At 47.9% G+C, this 16521-nt stretch overlaps 2 protein-coding genes across 6 annotated transcripts in view; both read right to left on the reverse strand.

Moving 5' to 3' along the window:
• LOC106741359 (neurocalcin homolog) overlaps positions 1-16521 on the reverse strand; it is a 170626-nt gene that overhangs the window by 42362 nt on the left and 111743 nt on the right. The window lies entirely within an intron of this gene.
• The window catches only part of LOC106741358 (neuronal calcium sensor 2), a 138358-nt gene that overhangs the window by 10739 nt on the left and 111098 nt on the right, over positions 1-16521 (reverse strand). For all 4 annotated transcript variants that reach the window (XM_014613257.1, XM_014613259.1, XM_014613258.1 and 1 more), the window contains 2 exons: positions 9814-9932; positions 7855-7998 (listed from right to left, as the gene is read on the reverse strand). In XM_014613257.1, the coding sequence (XP_014468743.1) occupies positions 7855-7998; positions 9814-9932 (263 nt within the window). The remainder of the gene's footprint in view (positions 1-7854; positions 7999-9813; positions 9933-16521) is intronic.

A 16521-nucleotide genomic window follows, 5' to 3' on the forward strand; every position in this document is an offset into this window, starting at 1 on the left:
AATAGCGCATATCCGCTGTATTTCGCGAAAGAACCGCGAACACTTCCGCGGGGCCGGCTAACTTTTTTTTGTGTTTACGCCGCCAACTTGATTCATTCCGTAATGCAGGTAGCGCAGAAATTCATTGAGCTTTGTTCGCGCTCTCGCGAACGCAAGCCGTCCGAGCTTTGTGCGCGCCTTCGGAATCACAATGCAAAGTATGAATAATCTACAAAAGAGTGATGACGCTATTATGTTTCCAGCTCATCCATTATTTGCCGAGAAAGCCGCGACATCGCCACTGCGGATCCAGAGTGTACAATTTTACACACTTTTGCGTGTAAAATCGTGCTTCTCACGCATCTTCACGCGTATTATTTTTGCCTACGCCGGCTTATCCGTGTCACATTTTGAATGGATAAACGCGCATTTTTTGCACGCCTACATACACTACAAAAATTATATCCTCGTCCTTGTATGTGTTTCTTATATCGACAGAAGTATTCCTGTGCTAAAACGAGCATTTTTAGGAAATATACGAAATTTATATCTATCGATTAAACATTCTCTTAAGTATTTAGCGCGACTCCTTCATCTATTCTTCCACAAATATACATTATTATTCATTATTAATACTATGAAAACAAATTCAATTGATTTAAATATTTTCAACGGAACACCAACACGTAGGGGGCAGTTTCTCGCAAAGCGTGACGCGTATTTACGCGGAGGATAGAAAGATGGGTGCGTTTTACGCATGTAATATTTTAACAATATCGAATATCTTTTTCCGTATCAACCGTGCATTATTTTTATAACGAGAATGTCGAAGATAATCTTTACGCTAAATATATATTAACTGCAAATGTGTTAACTGCAAGACGATAAATGCTGGTAAATTACAGATAGAAGGGAGGGGAGGGATATGCGCACGTTTTGCAGAACGAGATAGATAAATTAACGTGATAATACATGTACGTAAGGATATAAATTAGCAAGCAGTTAATTCGAACACGTATCTACCCGTTTATGCGATATATATATGTTATAAATCCACTAGTCGATTAGAACGTTACATATCTGGAGAGGGATTTGCCGATGTTGGAATAATTTACACTCGTATTCGCGGATACGCCGATGATATATCTTCTGGCACGCAATTTTCGTCGCGACTGTAAATTTCGCGTCGGGAATTCTTTGTGCAATTCAAGAGAACGGCGTACTCTTGTAATTATATCATAAAAAAAAGAAAACATACGTAACTCGTGTAAAAACTATACGAACACGTGAACGTGTAATTTCCAAAACTCGTCAATTGTGGCTCGCAATTTAAACAGAGAACGGACAACGTTTGTTTAATTTGCGAACGCGAACGGCGCTCTCTCGAATTACAAACGGCTATTGGCAGTAACGGGTTCTCCGCGCGCACGTCGTATTTTTAAAACTCTGTGGTTTTAACACCCGTCTGTCAAAGGGTTAAAGTAACCCGTCGTTACCTTGGGCAAATAAAAACGGCAGGAGAGGAGTTTCAGCAAAAAGTAGGGCGCACGTTTCAAGACGAGCTACGGAACGACTCGCGAAGAGAAACGCGCATCCTTCGGAACGGACGTACGAAATGGACTTTCAAAATGGATCCCCGTTGCCCGAAGACACTAATGGAAATGCAACCACCGAAGAATCGCGATCAAGCGCCCTTTAAAGGGAAACGAGAACGATCGCGCCGTCGCCGTCGCCGCTTAAGGCCGGACGTGGAAGCGCGCGCGGGAAAACTTCTCTCGCAAATATTATGCGACGTAGCTTTCACTTTGTCGTTACAGCGTGTAATTATGCGACGGGCGATTAATTCACTCGCGCTACGCGTTCCTCCGCGAAAGGGGATCTTCGAACATTTCTCCGAGTCGAGTTTTTCACGCGGAGGCCATGAAAAAAAAGTAATCGGAGGAGAGCCGCGCGTTGAACGTCGCGAGAGACACGAAAATGCGAGACGTGAAATGTTCGAGGAACATTAAAAAATTACTGGGACCTTTTCTGAGAAAGAATGATACGTCGTTCAGTGCTTTAAATGCCGTCACGGTGCGGAATATGAGGGAAAGATGAAGAGAGGAAGGGCGACATTTTTCGTACTTAAGGTAAGTGTTATAAATCGGAGGACTCGGTTCCACCTTGAGCTCTACGCAGTGCACATCCGACGCGGCGGTGTACCGTAGACGATACATACCGACTCGTGTGTGTGTGTGTGTGTGTGCATGCAGATTCTTCAACTCACGCCTACTCCGCGACCGAATGCAACCGTCATTCCGCGATTTCGCGAGGAGGTCCGCCAAGTAGCGAGCGAGGTTGACATCGCAGAGCACGGTAGCGGAAGAAGTTAACGTCGGCTTGACGACATTTTACCGGGATATTATGGTTCGCCTCGACACTGAGCAAACAGGACAGGGAGCAAATGCAAAGTACTACTTATGTAAAATGGAGGAGGATTATACGGCGCGGATAAAGTTAAAAGTCGCGCGCCCCCTCGAAACGTCCTCTCGAGATGAACTTCCGCAAGCAAATCTTCGGGCCGAACTTTCAGCCGCCGAGTGTGGTAGCGTCCGAGTGTGCGACAATGCAATTACACGGTATACCGCGCGGGAAGTTCCCGTCGAGGCGAGAGACTTCGAGAAGGAAGTTTGCGCTGCTCGGCGATTTTTGCAAATTCGCAAACAGTAGGGAAAACTTGGGCGCCGTTCGCGAAGTGAAGAAAAGCGTTCGTTGCTGAGAAGCCGTGCGTCTTCCAGCAAGCGTTCGATCATGCGATTTAGCAATTTAAAAATGATTTAATCCGGTAAATTGAAAATCTGCTACGAATCGCTCGATCGTCTCTTTCGTTCGTCGTCACACATGCAAAGTACCGTAAATTAATGTTGCAATAATAATAATCTTTCAAATCTGCCAAGTGTTGATATCTCTCGAGAGACTTTCGAGGGAAAAACACTAAGGAAACTGTGTGAGGCTACTATGAACGCTAAGAAGAGAAACGGTAGTGTGTCGCAAAAGGGCAGAGGAATATATCAACCAGATTGAGGGATATTTGTCATGCCACTAGTAAAGTACATTCGGATATGGCGGCTGAGTGAATGCAAAGCGCTGTTTATGCGGGACGCGATGTTTTCGATTCCCCGAGATTTCAGATACTGTCCGGTGAAGAAACGATAAACGGAGCTCGAGTACCCGGTAAATAAGAAAAGTTGCAAGAAACGTCGAGATGGCTGACCTGACGGTCATCTATCATTGTTACGCCGGAATTGTGTTCGGAAATAAAGTTCAGATAGCCGGAACTTACGGATCGCTAAATCTCTAATGGCTGTTCGCGTGCCGGCTTCCGAATTAGCCCGCGAATTCCGCGAGAGTTTAATCGAGAAAGTTAAGCCGTTAAAAATTATGCGTATTCGCGAAAACGATCGGTGATAAATTTTAACTTTCTATTCAACTTCGATTCTCATTTGACACAATAAGTGGACAAGAATATAGTGTGAAAGTACGATAAAAGATGTACTACTTTAGAAGTGTTCTAAATTAGCTTATTGGAGTGAATTCCAAGTTGCATTCGTGTTCATCGAGTTAATGAAAATCGTCTTTCAACATATGCATGATTCGAATAAGAGATGGCGTGTACGTTTAGATTCATTCTAATGTTACTCGGTTTTTTTTTTTTATTACGATGTCAATAATTCGCGGAAATCCGAGACTTATGAAAAATTCCGAATAACGAACGTAAAATCATTAAGACAGCGCAAACAAGAGAATTCGAGGTCCGTAAGAATTAAAGGGCGCGCAGTAAAAAGAAAGAGAGGATAAAGGAGAAGAGAGAGCAGCAGCAGTTTGACGTATCCGAAGCTGCGCACACTCAAAGAGATAAGAAGAGATCGGGAAATGCAAAAAAAAGCGAGAAGCGAGAAATTGTTTATCGGGGAGCTGTTTTCGCCGAAAAATCAATGTAAAACCGTAACACGATTACGTCGATGCGGCGCCGCATTCTTTCGTCGAATAAACGACACGCAACACACACATCTTTCCCCGACATATATAAATTCGACGGATTATTATTGCGGTTATCGTCGGCGACGTTCTGGAAGACGTCACACCGCGGGAAAGTTTCCCCCCTCGTTCAGCCGGGCTATCAGGAGGGTCAAACTCGGGAGAGGACTTTGTTCGGATTTTTCTCCCCGAGGAAAAACGACGGCTGCTCGTTGGGAAACTGATATCGTATATCTGACGCGAGGAGAGGCGGGGCTGAGAGTGACCCTCGCCAAAGGGAGAACCGGTCTTTGTGCGGTTATTATAAGCCGCCATTCACGTCGATACGACGACGACGAGGCGCAGGAGCGAAACGAAAACGGAACGGTTGTTGCTCGCGCATCGGCTCGTTATCGGCGAAGCTCGGGTATTTTCAACGCGCCGAACCGCGCGAGAGTTTCTCGCCGATGTCGACGTTGCAACTGAGGAGAGTCGAGCCCATCTCGCGACGGTTTACTCATAAACCGTTGAAATAATAAGCGCTTGGAGACCGGAGACACGGGACTTGAACTTGCGAGTAAGAGCCCGGCAAGATTGGGGGGAGGGGGGGGGGGGCGTACAATGGCTTTCGTATCGGTGAGTTTTGATGAAAGTTCGCCCGGTGCCGCGGAATTTCTTAACTGCCGCGCGCAACCGCGAGATACGACCGCAGGGCAGATTGCATCTGCATCTCGCAGGGAATTAAATGTCAACGTCGATGGTTCCGCTTGGACGAAGTTCGCGCTCACCCGAGTAAGGTAAGTGCAGCGCCACGCTCGTCCTCGAAATGCCTGATATTGTCTTGGAGGTACTTTAGATTACGGTCCCGTCTGTTACACGCGACCGAAAGTTATCGTTCTCACGAGCGGATGCAAGATGCATCGTAAATCATTTCGAGACGCTGTTTATCACTTTAATTAACGTGTTCGGCACCGCGTGACACCCACGCCGGGAACTTTCCGCCCAGACCACTTGATACTTTGGCAGCAAAGCGAAACGTAATCGCAAAATAGTTTTAATACTTATTGCACGACACGTGTTATTCGACAGATCAATGCGGTTCGTAATATGGCAACGCGAACGACAAGTAAATTTAGCGTTGCAAGAACACGTTAAAAGATATGAGACTGCACTGAAAGGAAAAAGTAGTATATTCAAGTAAATATTGGAGCGATTATCTTGCCTGGATTAAATAAATATTATTTGAATGTAGCGTTTTTCATTTCTTTCAGTGTGCTACATTCAAGTAATATTTAATTGATTCAAGTAAAATAATTATCTGAATAACCCCTTGGCAAATATTCACCCGAGTGTACGTGTGTGTGCAGCACGTTTTTCTTTTAATAAATTATTTCCACGATGGGAAATTATTTATGAACACAGCGATGTTCGGATTTTTCTTTCGACGAATAATAAAAATAAATAATTTCTCCAGTCATGTGTATTACGACGTCAGAGACTATCGTTCTTCGAAGCGGCTATAAAAAAGCGGAAGAACACGTGCCAAGAATATTATCTTTTATTTCCAGTCTCTGCGTGACGATTCGTTCGCGTATACGGCCCTTTAAATTTGCGGCACGCGTGTATCGCAGCGAGCACACGGCACGGTCCAGGTCGCACTGCGCATGCGCGAGCAGGAGCAACGACCATGCGGTCAGAGTGACCACGTGGCCGAGCGGTCAGCTGACGCAGCGCGGGAGTGGGAGCAAGGCCGCTTACGCCACGTGACGTAACGCGGCCTTGCCCTCTTCCCTGCGTTACGGAGGGGGGAGGGGGACTCAGCAAGTGCCACTGATTCAACTCCGGCGACGTTAAGTTGATCGAGAACGCGGTTTGATGTAAACGTCGATATTTTCTCTTCTAGGAGTCGTAGCGAGTTTTGAAACGAAAAGCACCGGAAAGCTGAGATTTCCGCCATTCTGACTGATAGTTTTCAAGTTTCGGAGAAAAACCAATTCTCCCGGATTTTCTCGCAAATTCTTTCATTTCTCATTTTCTTTGCTGAAGAAAAAAAAATAAATGCAGCAGATTTAACCGAATTTGGGAACAACCGGAGGTTTTTTCCGAAACTTTGAAGCTACACTTGACAGATGCTCGTTTGCTTTTCGTTTGCTTCCTCGATAACGTAACGGTTTAATTGGATGAAATCAGATTATCGCGATCGAAAATGTCAGTTGTTTCATCACAAGTTGGAGAGAAGATCAATCCATGATGGAAACAGAAGATTTCGATTTTTAATACTGAAACATGAGCGGAAGAAAAATAATAATACTTTCGCTGTCGAATGAATAAAACTGAAAGTTAAAAATTAAATAAAAAGTAAATGAGCACTTTTATTCATCAATAAAAAATAATTTAAAAATTAATCGGCCCGACGATTTTATTAAAAGCGTGAATCTTCCAATATTTCAAAAAACAAAATTTCCTCTCGAGAACGAAATTACAACGCACGTAATTATCGATGTCCTTCCTGGCAAGTTCCGTAATGAATTATTGGAACATCACGTCAAGGATAGCACGCGCGCTATTTCAAGATCAAACATCACACAAACGGTGAACTTTGAGTATTGGGAGATGAGGTGATTCATTCTTTGAAGTCCGACACGATGGGAGTTGAAAAGTCGCGCGCGTTGGGCGCGTCGAAGGATGCTCTCTCTCTCTCTCTCTCCATCCCCCCTCCTTCCCTCTTCACCATGGCGAATCATAGCCGCCCTGGGAAGACTTTGATCAGTGATGCGTTGCCAAACCACCTCACAAAGCACGACGTTAGACAAAGCCCCTAGATTTTATCCGGCGTATTCGGGTCAGATGTCGAATAGCCATTCGCCGGCTGGATATGGCGCGTCATACCTTTAGCGAACCGTATTAAATTACCGCCGGGCACACGGTATAAACACACACACATGCACACATTCTCCCCGGTCAGGAATATCCGGATCGCGCTACAAACGGAAGCTCGATGCGACGTGAACCACTTCTCCCGAAGGATTTCTCGTCGAGCTTGCGCGATTATGGAGCGGCTCTCCGTAAAATCGGACGCAGTTGCTTCGCCGCGCCTCATTTACAAAATTGTACCGCAAAACGTCCAACGTTCATAGGAATGTCTTAAAGCGAAGGACGCCAACGTCGTGCTGAAATCCAGCGAGAAACGAGCGCGCGAATATTCACCTGCCGCTACTCGAGAGCTGCAGAAAAGCTGCAGCCGTTTCGCGAGATATTTCTGATAATTGCGGGGACTTCAACAATGCCGTAGGTATCGTTGAAGATGCGAAGTGGAGCCGGGAATGCGGATTCCCGATCGACGGGTCGACCGAATCTAAGAGTGGTCCGAGAGAAGCACGCGAATTGAGGCCCCGGGGGAAGAGATCGCGGTCGCCGCATTTATCGAGTGTATAATGGGATGTAATGCGGTTCGTTCTCTCGTGCTTCCGGGATGAAAACCCCCTATTTTATCGCGCTACGTCTCAGTGCATTAGTCCGCCGGCTGAGCTTTTTCTCCTGTCCCTCTGTGCCCTACATTGAGCGGCGCGTTTCCGGCAAATTTCCAATTTCGACGGTCGATTGAAGTTCGCGCGAGCGATATTTCTGCGTCGTGACGGGAGCACTGCGGCTTTTCGCGATCACGCCTCGAGAACGCGCGATGAATTTCATTATTACGGATGATGATCGCGTTTAATCACGCGGAATGATCGACGTGCGACGAGCAACGTCGCGCGAACGTGTGCGCTCCTCGGGAATACCCCCCCCCCCCNCCGGAGAGTACAGTCGTTACATGGCTCGTTACAGTATCGGCCGCGCATCGTAAGAAAACGATCAAGTATGGGGTTAGGAGAGACTCACCTTAAAATCGATGTAGCCGTTTTTGTCCATGTCGAATGTGCGGAAAACGTGGTCGCAGAATTCCTCCGCGTTGCCGGACGGGAAGAACATTTTGTACATGTCGACGAACTTCGCCGGCGTTAACCTGCCGTTAGGGCAGTCTTGCTGTAACATTCCAAAAGCAAATGCGAGATTGTAAAGAGAATTGATAGAGCTTTCGTAACTTACGAGAATAAATCTGATTAGAAGAATAATATGCGTTTGTCTGAAATTGTTTTCATTTTTCATTACCGAACCTTCGACAGCTTTCAATTCATTGTCTCTATTATCGTACCAATGACAGATCGCCAATTATCGCGGCACATTCCTTTTTCACATTTTTCTACGTTTTGCCGTACACCTCGCGAGATGTATAGTCACGACTACAATGCTGCGCGCGAGGAAAGAAGTCCGAACGCGTATCAAATATGGAGGTATCCAATACGTCAGAGTAAATACCTCGCTGAAACACACACACACACACACACATCGTACACACACGTCGCCCCTAAATTGAGCCATTGGACCAAAACGAGACTTTCGTTCCCCGTGAAAAATTCCATCGATCCGAGGAGAGACTTCATCCCGGCCCCGTCGGTCGTACGCGCGGCAGTTCGAGCGGATCGCATCATTTTGGCATCACAACGCCCTCAAACGTCAGATCCTTAATCCAGTACGCCGCTCGTCTCAACCCTTTTTAAAACGAGCGATATTTTTCAATCTCTCCCCTCCGGCCCATATTTCTCGGCTGAAGCCGATACGCGCCAGCGATCAGTCTCCATTTATTTCAATCCGAACCGGCGAAGTCGTGTGTGATTCATTGCGGGTCGTGCCGAACGGCGAGAAACGCGACCGGACTGCGGAACCGTCCGGTTACGGCTCCGCTTAGTTTAATTAGTTCGGGCGTCGCGGGTTCGGCTGGATTCCCGCCAACGTTTAAATCGCCGACCGGGGAAAGTAAATCGCACAACTTTTCCGCGGTGCCGCGCCTTCCGTTGGAAACGTCACGTCCCGCTCGCCGCGAGACTCGTCGAATGCGCGAATCTCGTGTCCCGCTTGGGACGAATATATTCGCCGAACAAATGTCGCGCGTACCGAGCGGACGAAATCCGGCGAATTCTTCCATTTTATATCAAGTGCTTGCAAATTTTGAAGCTTTTCAAAACTATGAATCGTCCGATTCCGATCCGAAGTGGCTAACGTTTAAAAGCTAAGAAACAACTCGGAGGAAAACCGGTTACGAAGTCGCTGGTACAGCCATCTATTCGCGATCTTACGAGCTTTTGCAAGCGCCTGATATAATTTTCCACCCGCACTTCGCATCGTTTTATATCGCGGTTTCACTCTCTCGCGCTGACTTCGCCTCGTGCTAACTTCGTTTCGCCGATGCGGAGCCGCGAATGAGCTGATTTACCGGCGCGTGCCACGCTTGCCGTATGAAACGCGCGGGCCCTCTTATTTACGCAGTTTCGCAACCGTGAACCTTCGTGTGACTTATAACCGTGCGCTCTCCGCGATACGAGGCTGAATTCGCCGCGACGAGGAGCCGCTTCTTCGCGTCTGGCCGCGCATACGAGCGTGCTCGCGCGGACGAGAGGGCGGGTAAGCATCGTGCCGCATGTTTAATGCGGCATAATTGGCAGGTACGAGCGCGCATTTTATTCCAACTGCCTTCGTATTACGGGCGCTCGTGTATTTATTAACGCGTATTCGCATTCATTCCATTCTAAACTTTAATCGGCCGAATCCGACTCGGACTCGTAAACTGGTCGGTTTAAACCGCAATCGCTGTAAACAAGCTTTACACAGCCGTATCGATTAATCCGCTGGTTATCACCCGTCGCGTTTCAACGCGTCATCGAGAGAACCGCCCGTAGTTTCCCGTGCATTCTCGTTCGCATATCGCGCGACCAATTGACGCATGACCCCCGCGATACTCACTTTAAAGCCTTTGTACCATTCCTTTATGGTGGCTTCGTCGTATCGCGTGTGCGATTTGAGGAAGTCCATGTCCTCTTTGCTCAGCTTGTCCTTGCTCCCGAAACAGCCCATTTTGACGCCTGCAACAACAAACAGGCAGAACCGTTCCGTGAGTCGCAGATCATGCGAGATCCTTCGGGAAAGAATGCTTGCGCGAGAAAAAAAGAAAAGAATCAGCCGCCGAAGCTGAAAACTAACCGTCCATATAATACCGAACTTTAACCTGGAACTTCAACCTTCACCAGGCCTTAACTTTCAGCTGTGGGAGCTCATTTCCTTCTTCTCCGTGCGCGAAGTGCGCGTAGAGAATTTACTCCCGCAGTTAAAAGCTGGGTCTGCTAAACTAAATTTCAGTCGTATTATATGGACAGCTAATTTCTGCAAGGTTATTCTTTTTTTCCGTTTTACGTTTATTTTTCGGAAGAGAGTAGATCCGTGTTGATCTATTTTCGCCTGGCACGTCGTTCGTCGTCGAAGCGAGAGCGATCCAGCGACGTTCCGGCGGATATGCGCGGAAAACTGTGCATTTTTCAGAAACGACGCGAACCCCCGATCTCAGATTCCGCACGGATAATCGATCTCGATCGCACTCGCTATCGCCATTTTCGCAAGCAATAAAACTTTCGGCCGCGCTCCTTACGAGCCTCCGAGCCAGTCTTGGCGCGCGCGCCGCGCATATTAATGCGCCGTGGAATTATGTCAGCGGCATTGAACAAGTTAAGACCGTAAAATAAGTTGGACGGTACAGTCGGATGTCTTACACGTCCCCTAACTTTATCGTACCGCAGGCTCCGCCCTATATTTCATCAGGCAAAACGCTCGCGTATTCCATCCCGACGAGGACGACGGCGAGAGGATCGTCGATTCCTCCTTTCTTCCCACGGGATGGTTTCGACACGGTTCGCTCGATCGGCTCGCATCGAGTAAAACAACATCGCGTCCGTCGTGTGAAATAATGCCGCTTTACGTCGTATAACGCCAGCAAAGTTCCGTCTTAAAGCGCAGGAGAGAAGTGATATCGCGACGATTATCGCGCATCGGATGGAAAACAATTATTTTCAAATCTCACGAGTTACTTCACGTCGCTTCCTCGCTCATGGCTGCGCGAAAATCGCGACGAATATGTGATGTAAGAAGCCTATTAGCGTAATTCCATTATGGCGTTAAGTGCGAGGGACATGCTCCCTCTTTTTCTTATGAATATTATATCCATCGTCGCGCGGCCGCGCGTTTCAGCAACGAGCAAGATGGAATTTTAATACGTTAATTTCCCCGGGAAAAAAAAAAGAAAGGGAGACAAGGCGCGCCGGGCTCTTCGTCGTAAAATGAGCTTTTAATTCCTCCGTGAAAGGGGAAACCAAGAATTAAAAAAAAAGCCCATTTTCGCCCGCGATACGCGTGCAGTAGAAAGTACGAAAGTAATATTCCGGAGCGGCGGATCTCTCGGAGGATCTCGCGAAAATATACATAATTGATACCCCCACGCGACGATTTGTAAGTACGGCGGCTCTCATTGCGACGGTATAAGCCGATGATCGCGATAACGGTTAACCGGAAGTGCTCGCCCGTGATAAGGGAACCGTACGCAATTTTCGCGATATCTCCTCGGCGGCCTGTTTGCACCGGCACACGCGATGCACGCAATGCACGCCCGTCGGTTGCGGCCGAAAGCCGACGTTAGCCATGACTGGGAGGGATATCGAAACGAAACGCGTGATCGTGCTGACAATGACGGCCGCCAAACACGGGCATATACGTGCGCGCGCTTCACGAAGGAGAGAGAGACGCTTTCCGAGAGGCTCTCAGGATCAGGGTTAATCCCTATCGCGTTACGACATCCGCCGGGAATATCTTATCGCAGCGAACCTCGTTTCGCCCCCCCCATCCGGTCGTAGTAATAATTTATTTCGCGATCATCTTTCAATGCCGATTTTCCCCCGATTTATTTGACAGCGGCTGCCATTTATCCGGAATGGATGTGGGTTTTTCGCTACTCAGAATGACGATTTTCCTTCTGTATACGATAAAGTGTGAGCTTTCATATTCCCGAGAATCGTGGATAAATTACATTGATATGTATTTTAGGCTAATTTTATTATCACGACTATTTACAGGATTTTGGTAAAACAGTTTTTAATGTCATAAAAAACAAGACGAAAGGGATGAAAGTAATTTGTGACGAGAAAAGTTTTCTTTATGAATTTTAAGATGTTTTCTCTCTGTGTCTGTTATTAAAGTGTAATTTCACGTTTTCATTTCGTTCGTTTGATCAAGTTTAGGGTCGAGGGAAATGTTTGGATTGCTGAACAGCGACGGGTTCAATATCGTTGGGACGGGTTACCCTTTGCGGGCAACTTCGGTTCACCCTCGACAAAGAGATTTATAATTAAACGTGACTAAAATTACGCGGACAGCTAGCGGGTAATTTTAGCCGCGAAATTTAATTATAAATCCGAGAGTAGATAAAAGATAGCCTCGGGGACGGAAACGGGGACGGGAACGGGATAACATCTGATAATACGCTGACTCATTTGAAGCCCACTTGGCGGTGTCGCCGTGCTCAATATTAAGAGCTCAAGAGCCGTATTAAAATAACAAATGACAATTTCCCGGGCTCGACATTCTTAAAAAAAAAAACTCTTTTTATACTGCTACCATCTTAACTTCATCAATGAAGCTTACAACCCCGCCGGACTGAGGGGACAAGAAGCTGCGAGAAGGGAGGGGGGGTCACACGTAACGGTAACGACGGAAAGATGAAGAAAGAATCCCAGACTAAAAGGGACCGGACGATAGTAGGACTCTGTATACGACGGAGTAATGGGACGAGGATTAAGGAAGGATTCAAGGAACCGTTAGAGCTGAAAAGACAGTCTGTAGTGATGGAACATCGCGCGCACGAGCGAACATCAGCGGCATCCTTTCCCAGGGATTACAAAAATGTTATTTTCTTCTTTCGGGCTGTAACTTACACAAAGCCCGTCCTCATCTCCCGGTCCTTCGCAACGATATCTCACGTACCCGGTTCACGAGCGAGTTCTCCTCCGGCCTCTTTCAAAATTCGACGATCGTTCCCCGCGACCTCCCGCGGCATTTTCCGACCGTCTCGAATTTCCCCGACGTCTCCCCCAGTTTCCACGATTCCCTCGCCGGCAGCGGCGGCGCGGACGCTGCCTGGAGACCGCGGCGACGACGGGAGAATTAATCGTTGCGTCGGCGTCGACGCGTCAGCGACGTTAATGTCGTAATGAGCGGTCGATACGCAGGCGGAATTATGAGAAACGTTCGCCTCGTACGACCGAACGCCTCTCCTGGGGTGGAGGGGGAGAGGGTCACGTTCGTGACCAGCGTTAAAAACGACCGGCGGGCAGTTCGTGGTCGGACGATTTAATGGCCGGCCGACACATCGCTCGTTCGGAAACGTCGCAAAACGCAACACGTAAACGTAATTAACGCGATGCCGCCCTTTGTGGCGGCGTCGGTGGAAGCGCCGTCCGACCGCCGATGAAGTCGCGCCCGGCTATTTAGGAGATTAAGCACGGGAACGAAGATTAACGGCAGCTCCGGTCCGCGAAAGCCACGACGTGCACGTGCCCGAGTTTCGAGGAGGTCGTTGATTATTCCGCGATCGAACTACTTGAGCTAATGCGCGCTGCGTCGCCGGAAGTTGAAGTTACCCGCCCGAGAAGAAATTGTATCCCCGAAGGCCTCCTTCCTTTCTCCCGCTCTTTCGCATTTCCTCATTCTCCGTTCAGTCGTTCCACCGAGCCCGCGAGTTTTCGAAACGTTTTTTAACCTTGACTATAAATACTCCCAACACTCTTTAGCGGATTTTGAAACTTACAAAATGAACGTACAAAATGAAGTTCGATTTGAATTGTGCCTGGAGTCTGATAAACTTAATAATTTGTAAAAGACCACGAAATGCGCAGAAGCGCGATTTTTACAATATTTGCGTGATGTAGGCCTGAGGAACCTATGATGTTACTTCGGGTCTTTGGTCACTTTTGTCAAGAGGATCACGGGTGTATTCTCAGCCGTTGAACTGTTGCTACGAGAGAGAAATCGGATCGGGCGCACATTAAAACCCGTCACGGTGAGTTAGCATCGCCTGGAGTCCGAGGAATGCCGTGGAAGAATATACAGCGACGAATCCGCCGGGAAGAATTTATCGATCGCGCCGTCGTATATGCCGGAGAGATTGTAGTTGCTAATGCATTCTCTTCCCGCTCCCCTCGGAGCCGGGGGGTCCTTAAAAACTTCGGTAAATAAGTTAAGGGACTCGCTCGGAACGAGATTACGTCCCCGATGCTTCTATTGCGCGTTGAGTATTTAGGGAAAATCGTCGCTGCGGAATCGACCGAGAACGTAATCTCGCCGTTTTCGCCCATCTCGTCGCGCCTACATCGCTCTGTAACTTTCCATGGCGAACGGAAGTTGTCGTCGAATCTGTCGCAGATAAGGCGCAGATTAAAATTGCTAATTTAACCCGCTCGCTACTACTCGACAACTTTTCTTGCCGCGTTTAAGAAGTTCCCGTCGCGTCGCCTTCGCCACACGGCAATTAAGTGAATCTGCCTTACCGAAGAATTAGCATACTTAACACAATATCGTGCAGCTTCCCGAGGCGCGTCATTAGGAGCAAATTCGCGACCATCACGGCAATGATGTTTGAAGGATGAAACCGCGCGATCGAACCGTCACGACTCGGCGAAGCTCGCGTGGATGATGATGAAAACCATTCGTTATCATTAGGAAGTCGTTCATTGTTACGATTACTCTCGATCAACCTTTTCATAGAGAACGAAGGGGAGCGAAATTATTCGGGGACTCGCCTTTCCAGCGCTGGAAGAGGCGGTCCAATGTCGTAGAAATTCTCCGTCGGAAATTTCGAGGATCGGAGCACGAACGTGCGATAATGGAAATTCTCTCCAATGAAAATAGCGCGAAAAACTCGACCCCGGATAACCTCGTTACATCTTTCGATAATACGAACCTTTTGCGCGATAACAGAGCGGAAACCGGAATTTAAAACAGCGACCGCCGCCGCGCTTCGTGGCATGCGGAATACGCGGCAATCATTGATCTCCCTCTCTCTATTCCTCTCTCCGTCTCTTTTCCTCTCGCGAGCACACGAAGGCTATCCGTGTCGTCGCCCACGACAAATGTAGAAAGTATTTATAGCGCGGCTGGCACAACTATCGCGGGCGACTGATCGCTCTTAGCCAACGGACACAAAAGAATTAACACCGGCAACGTTCGGCGAGGAAAGAAAGAGAGGTATAGATGGATGGAGGGGGGGGGGGAGAGACTCCGGTCGGGCGCGCATCGGTGATTGCATTGACATCTGCATCACACATCGGCGCTTTTAACGCGCACCGCCCGCTCTCATTGTCGCGAAACGTCGCGAAACGAAAGCGGCGCGACACAGTTCGCGGCATCCGCGGGAAGAGGGTAGAGAAAAGCAGACGGGAGGAAGAGAGAGAGAGAGAGAGAGAGAGAACCGGAGAAACAGGCGTGTCGCGCGCATGTTCGACAGCGCAAGCTCCTTTTGTTTTTCGCCCGTTGTTCTTCAATGGCCATGGCTATTGTGTCCGCCGCCCGCAACGAGGTACTCGGCATTATGCGCTTGTCCCCCTTTAACGAAATGTTTAAGCCAATGCGAATAGATTAAGCGCATCGTAGACGCTTGACACTCCGCTTTTCGTGCAAGTGGCATGCGAGGACAATTCAGAATGCCGCTGTTCGCTTCAAGGTGAGAATCGACTCGAGCGCGCGAGAATATATATCTCCGTGTTTGTAATAATGTCGTACATACTCGTATATTCATCTTAATTTCACTGAAAATTAGCATGCATTACTTCAGATGATTAAATAAAATTATAGGAAAATCTTTTTCGAGCAAATAATAGAATAAAGAACTTATGAGGGTGTTCCTTTATTGAAAATCCAATAGTCTGCCAACTGCCTTAACGGTGCATTTGCGATCGTTCGGAACCGAATAAATGCAGGGGGGAAGGGATGAGGGGGAGGGGAGAGGATAAGTATCGGCGAGGACGTATTTAGGATGCATGACGCCTCTTCGAGATCTCATTGACTCGCGCGCTGAATTTATTTTCCCTGTCGGCGCCGTTTGTTTCTCGGACCGTTCCTCTGCGTTCTCGCGGTAAGGAGCCGAGCACGATTTAACGAGGTAATATCCTCAAAGGGAGAATATAGAATTTCACGAGAAGAGCGATGTTAGGAGAGCGGGGTCCATCCGCACGCGAAAGCGAGGATAATGCGCGATGAAAGCTCCGCGTTTATTTTGACAAAGCGACGCTACACGGAAATAAAGCCCCGGATAATGTCCGACGAGAACGCCACGCGCTGATTTGATTTTCGAAGTTTAATCCAATCTTCGCGACGCTCGGATCCCTCTCTCTCTCTCTCCCCTCCTTCTCTCTCTTTCTCTCTCCGAGATGTTACTTTTTTCCCGCTAACTAATTTGTCTCCTCGGCGCGCTCGCGGGGTGTCGTTCGATACGGTATTACTGAATTGTGCAAACACGTAACGCGATATCGCCGGCAAAAAGATAGGTATTCGACTATACGTAGTTATCGATCGATCGTTCGCTCGCGATGCCACAATGTGTGGGCCGTGACAAATCGAGAAAGAATTCTCGAGCGA

Source organism: Dinoponera quadriceps, unplaced genomic scaffold (assembly GCF_001313825.1).
Source record: "Dinoponera quadriceps isolate SergipeBrazil2010 unplaced genomic scaffold, ASM131382v1 scaffold405, whole genome shotgun sequence".
NCBI classification, from domain to species: Eukaryota; Metazoa; Arthropoda; class Insecta; order Hymenoptera; family Formicidae; genus Dinoponera; species Dinoponera quadriceps.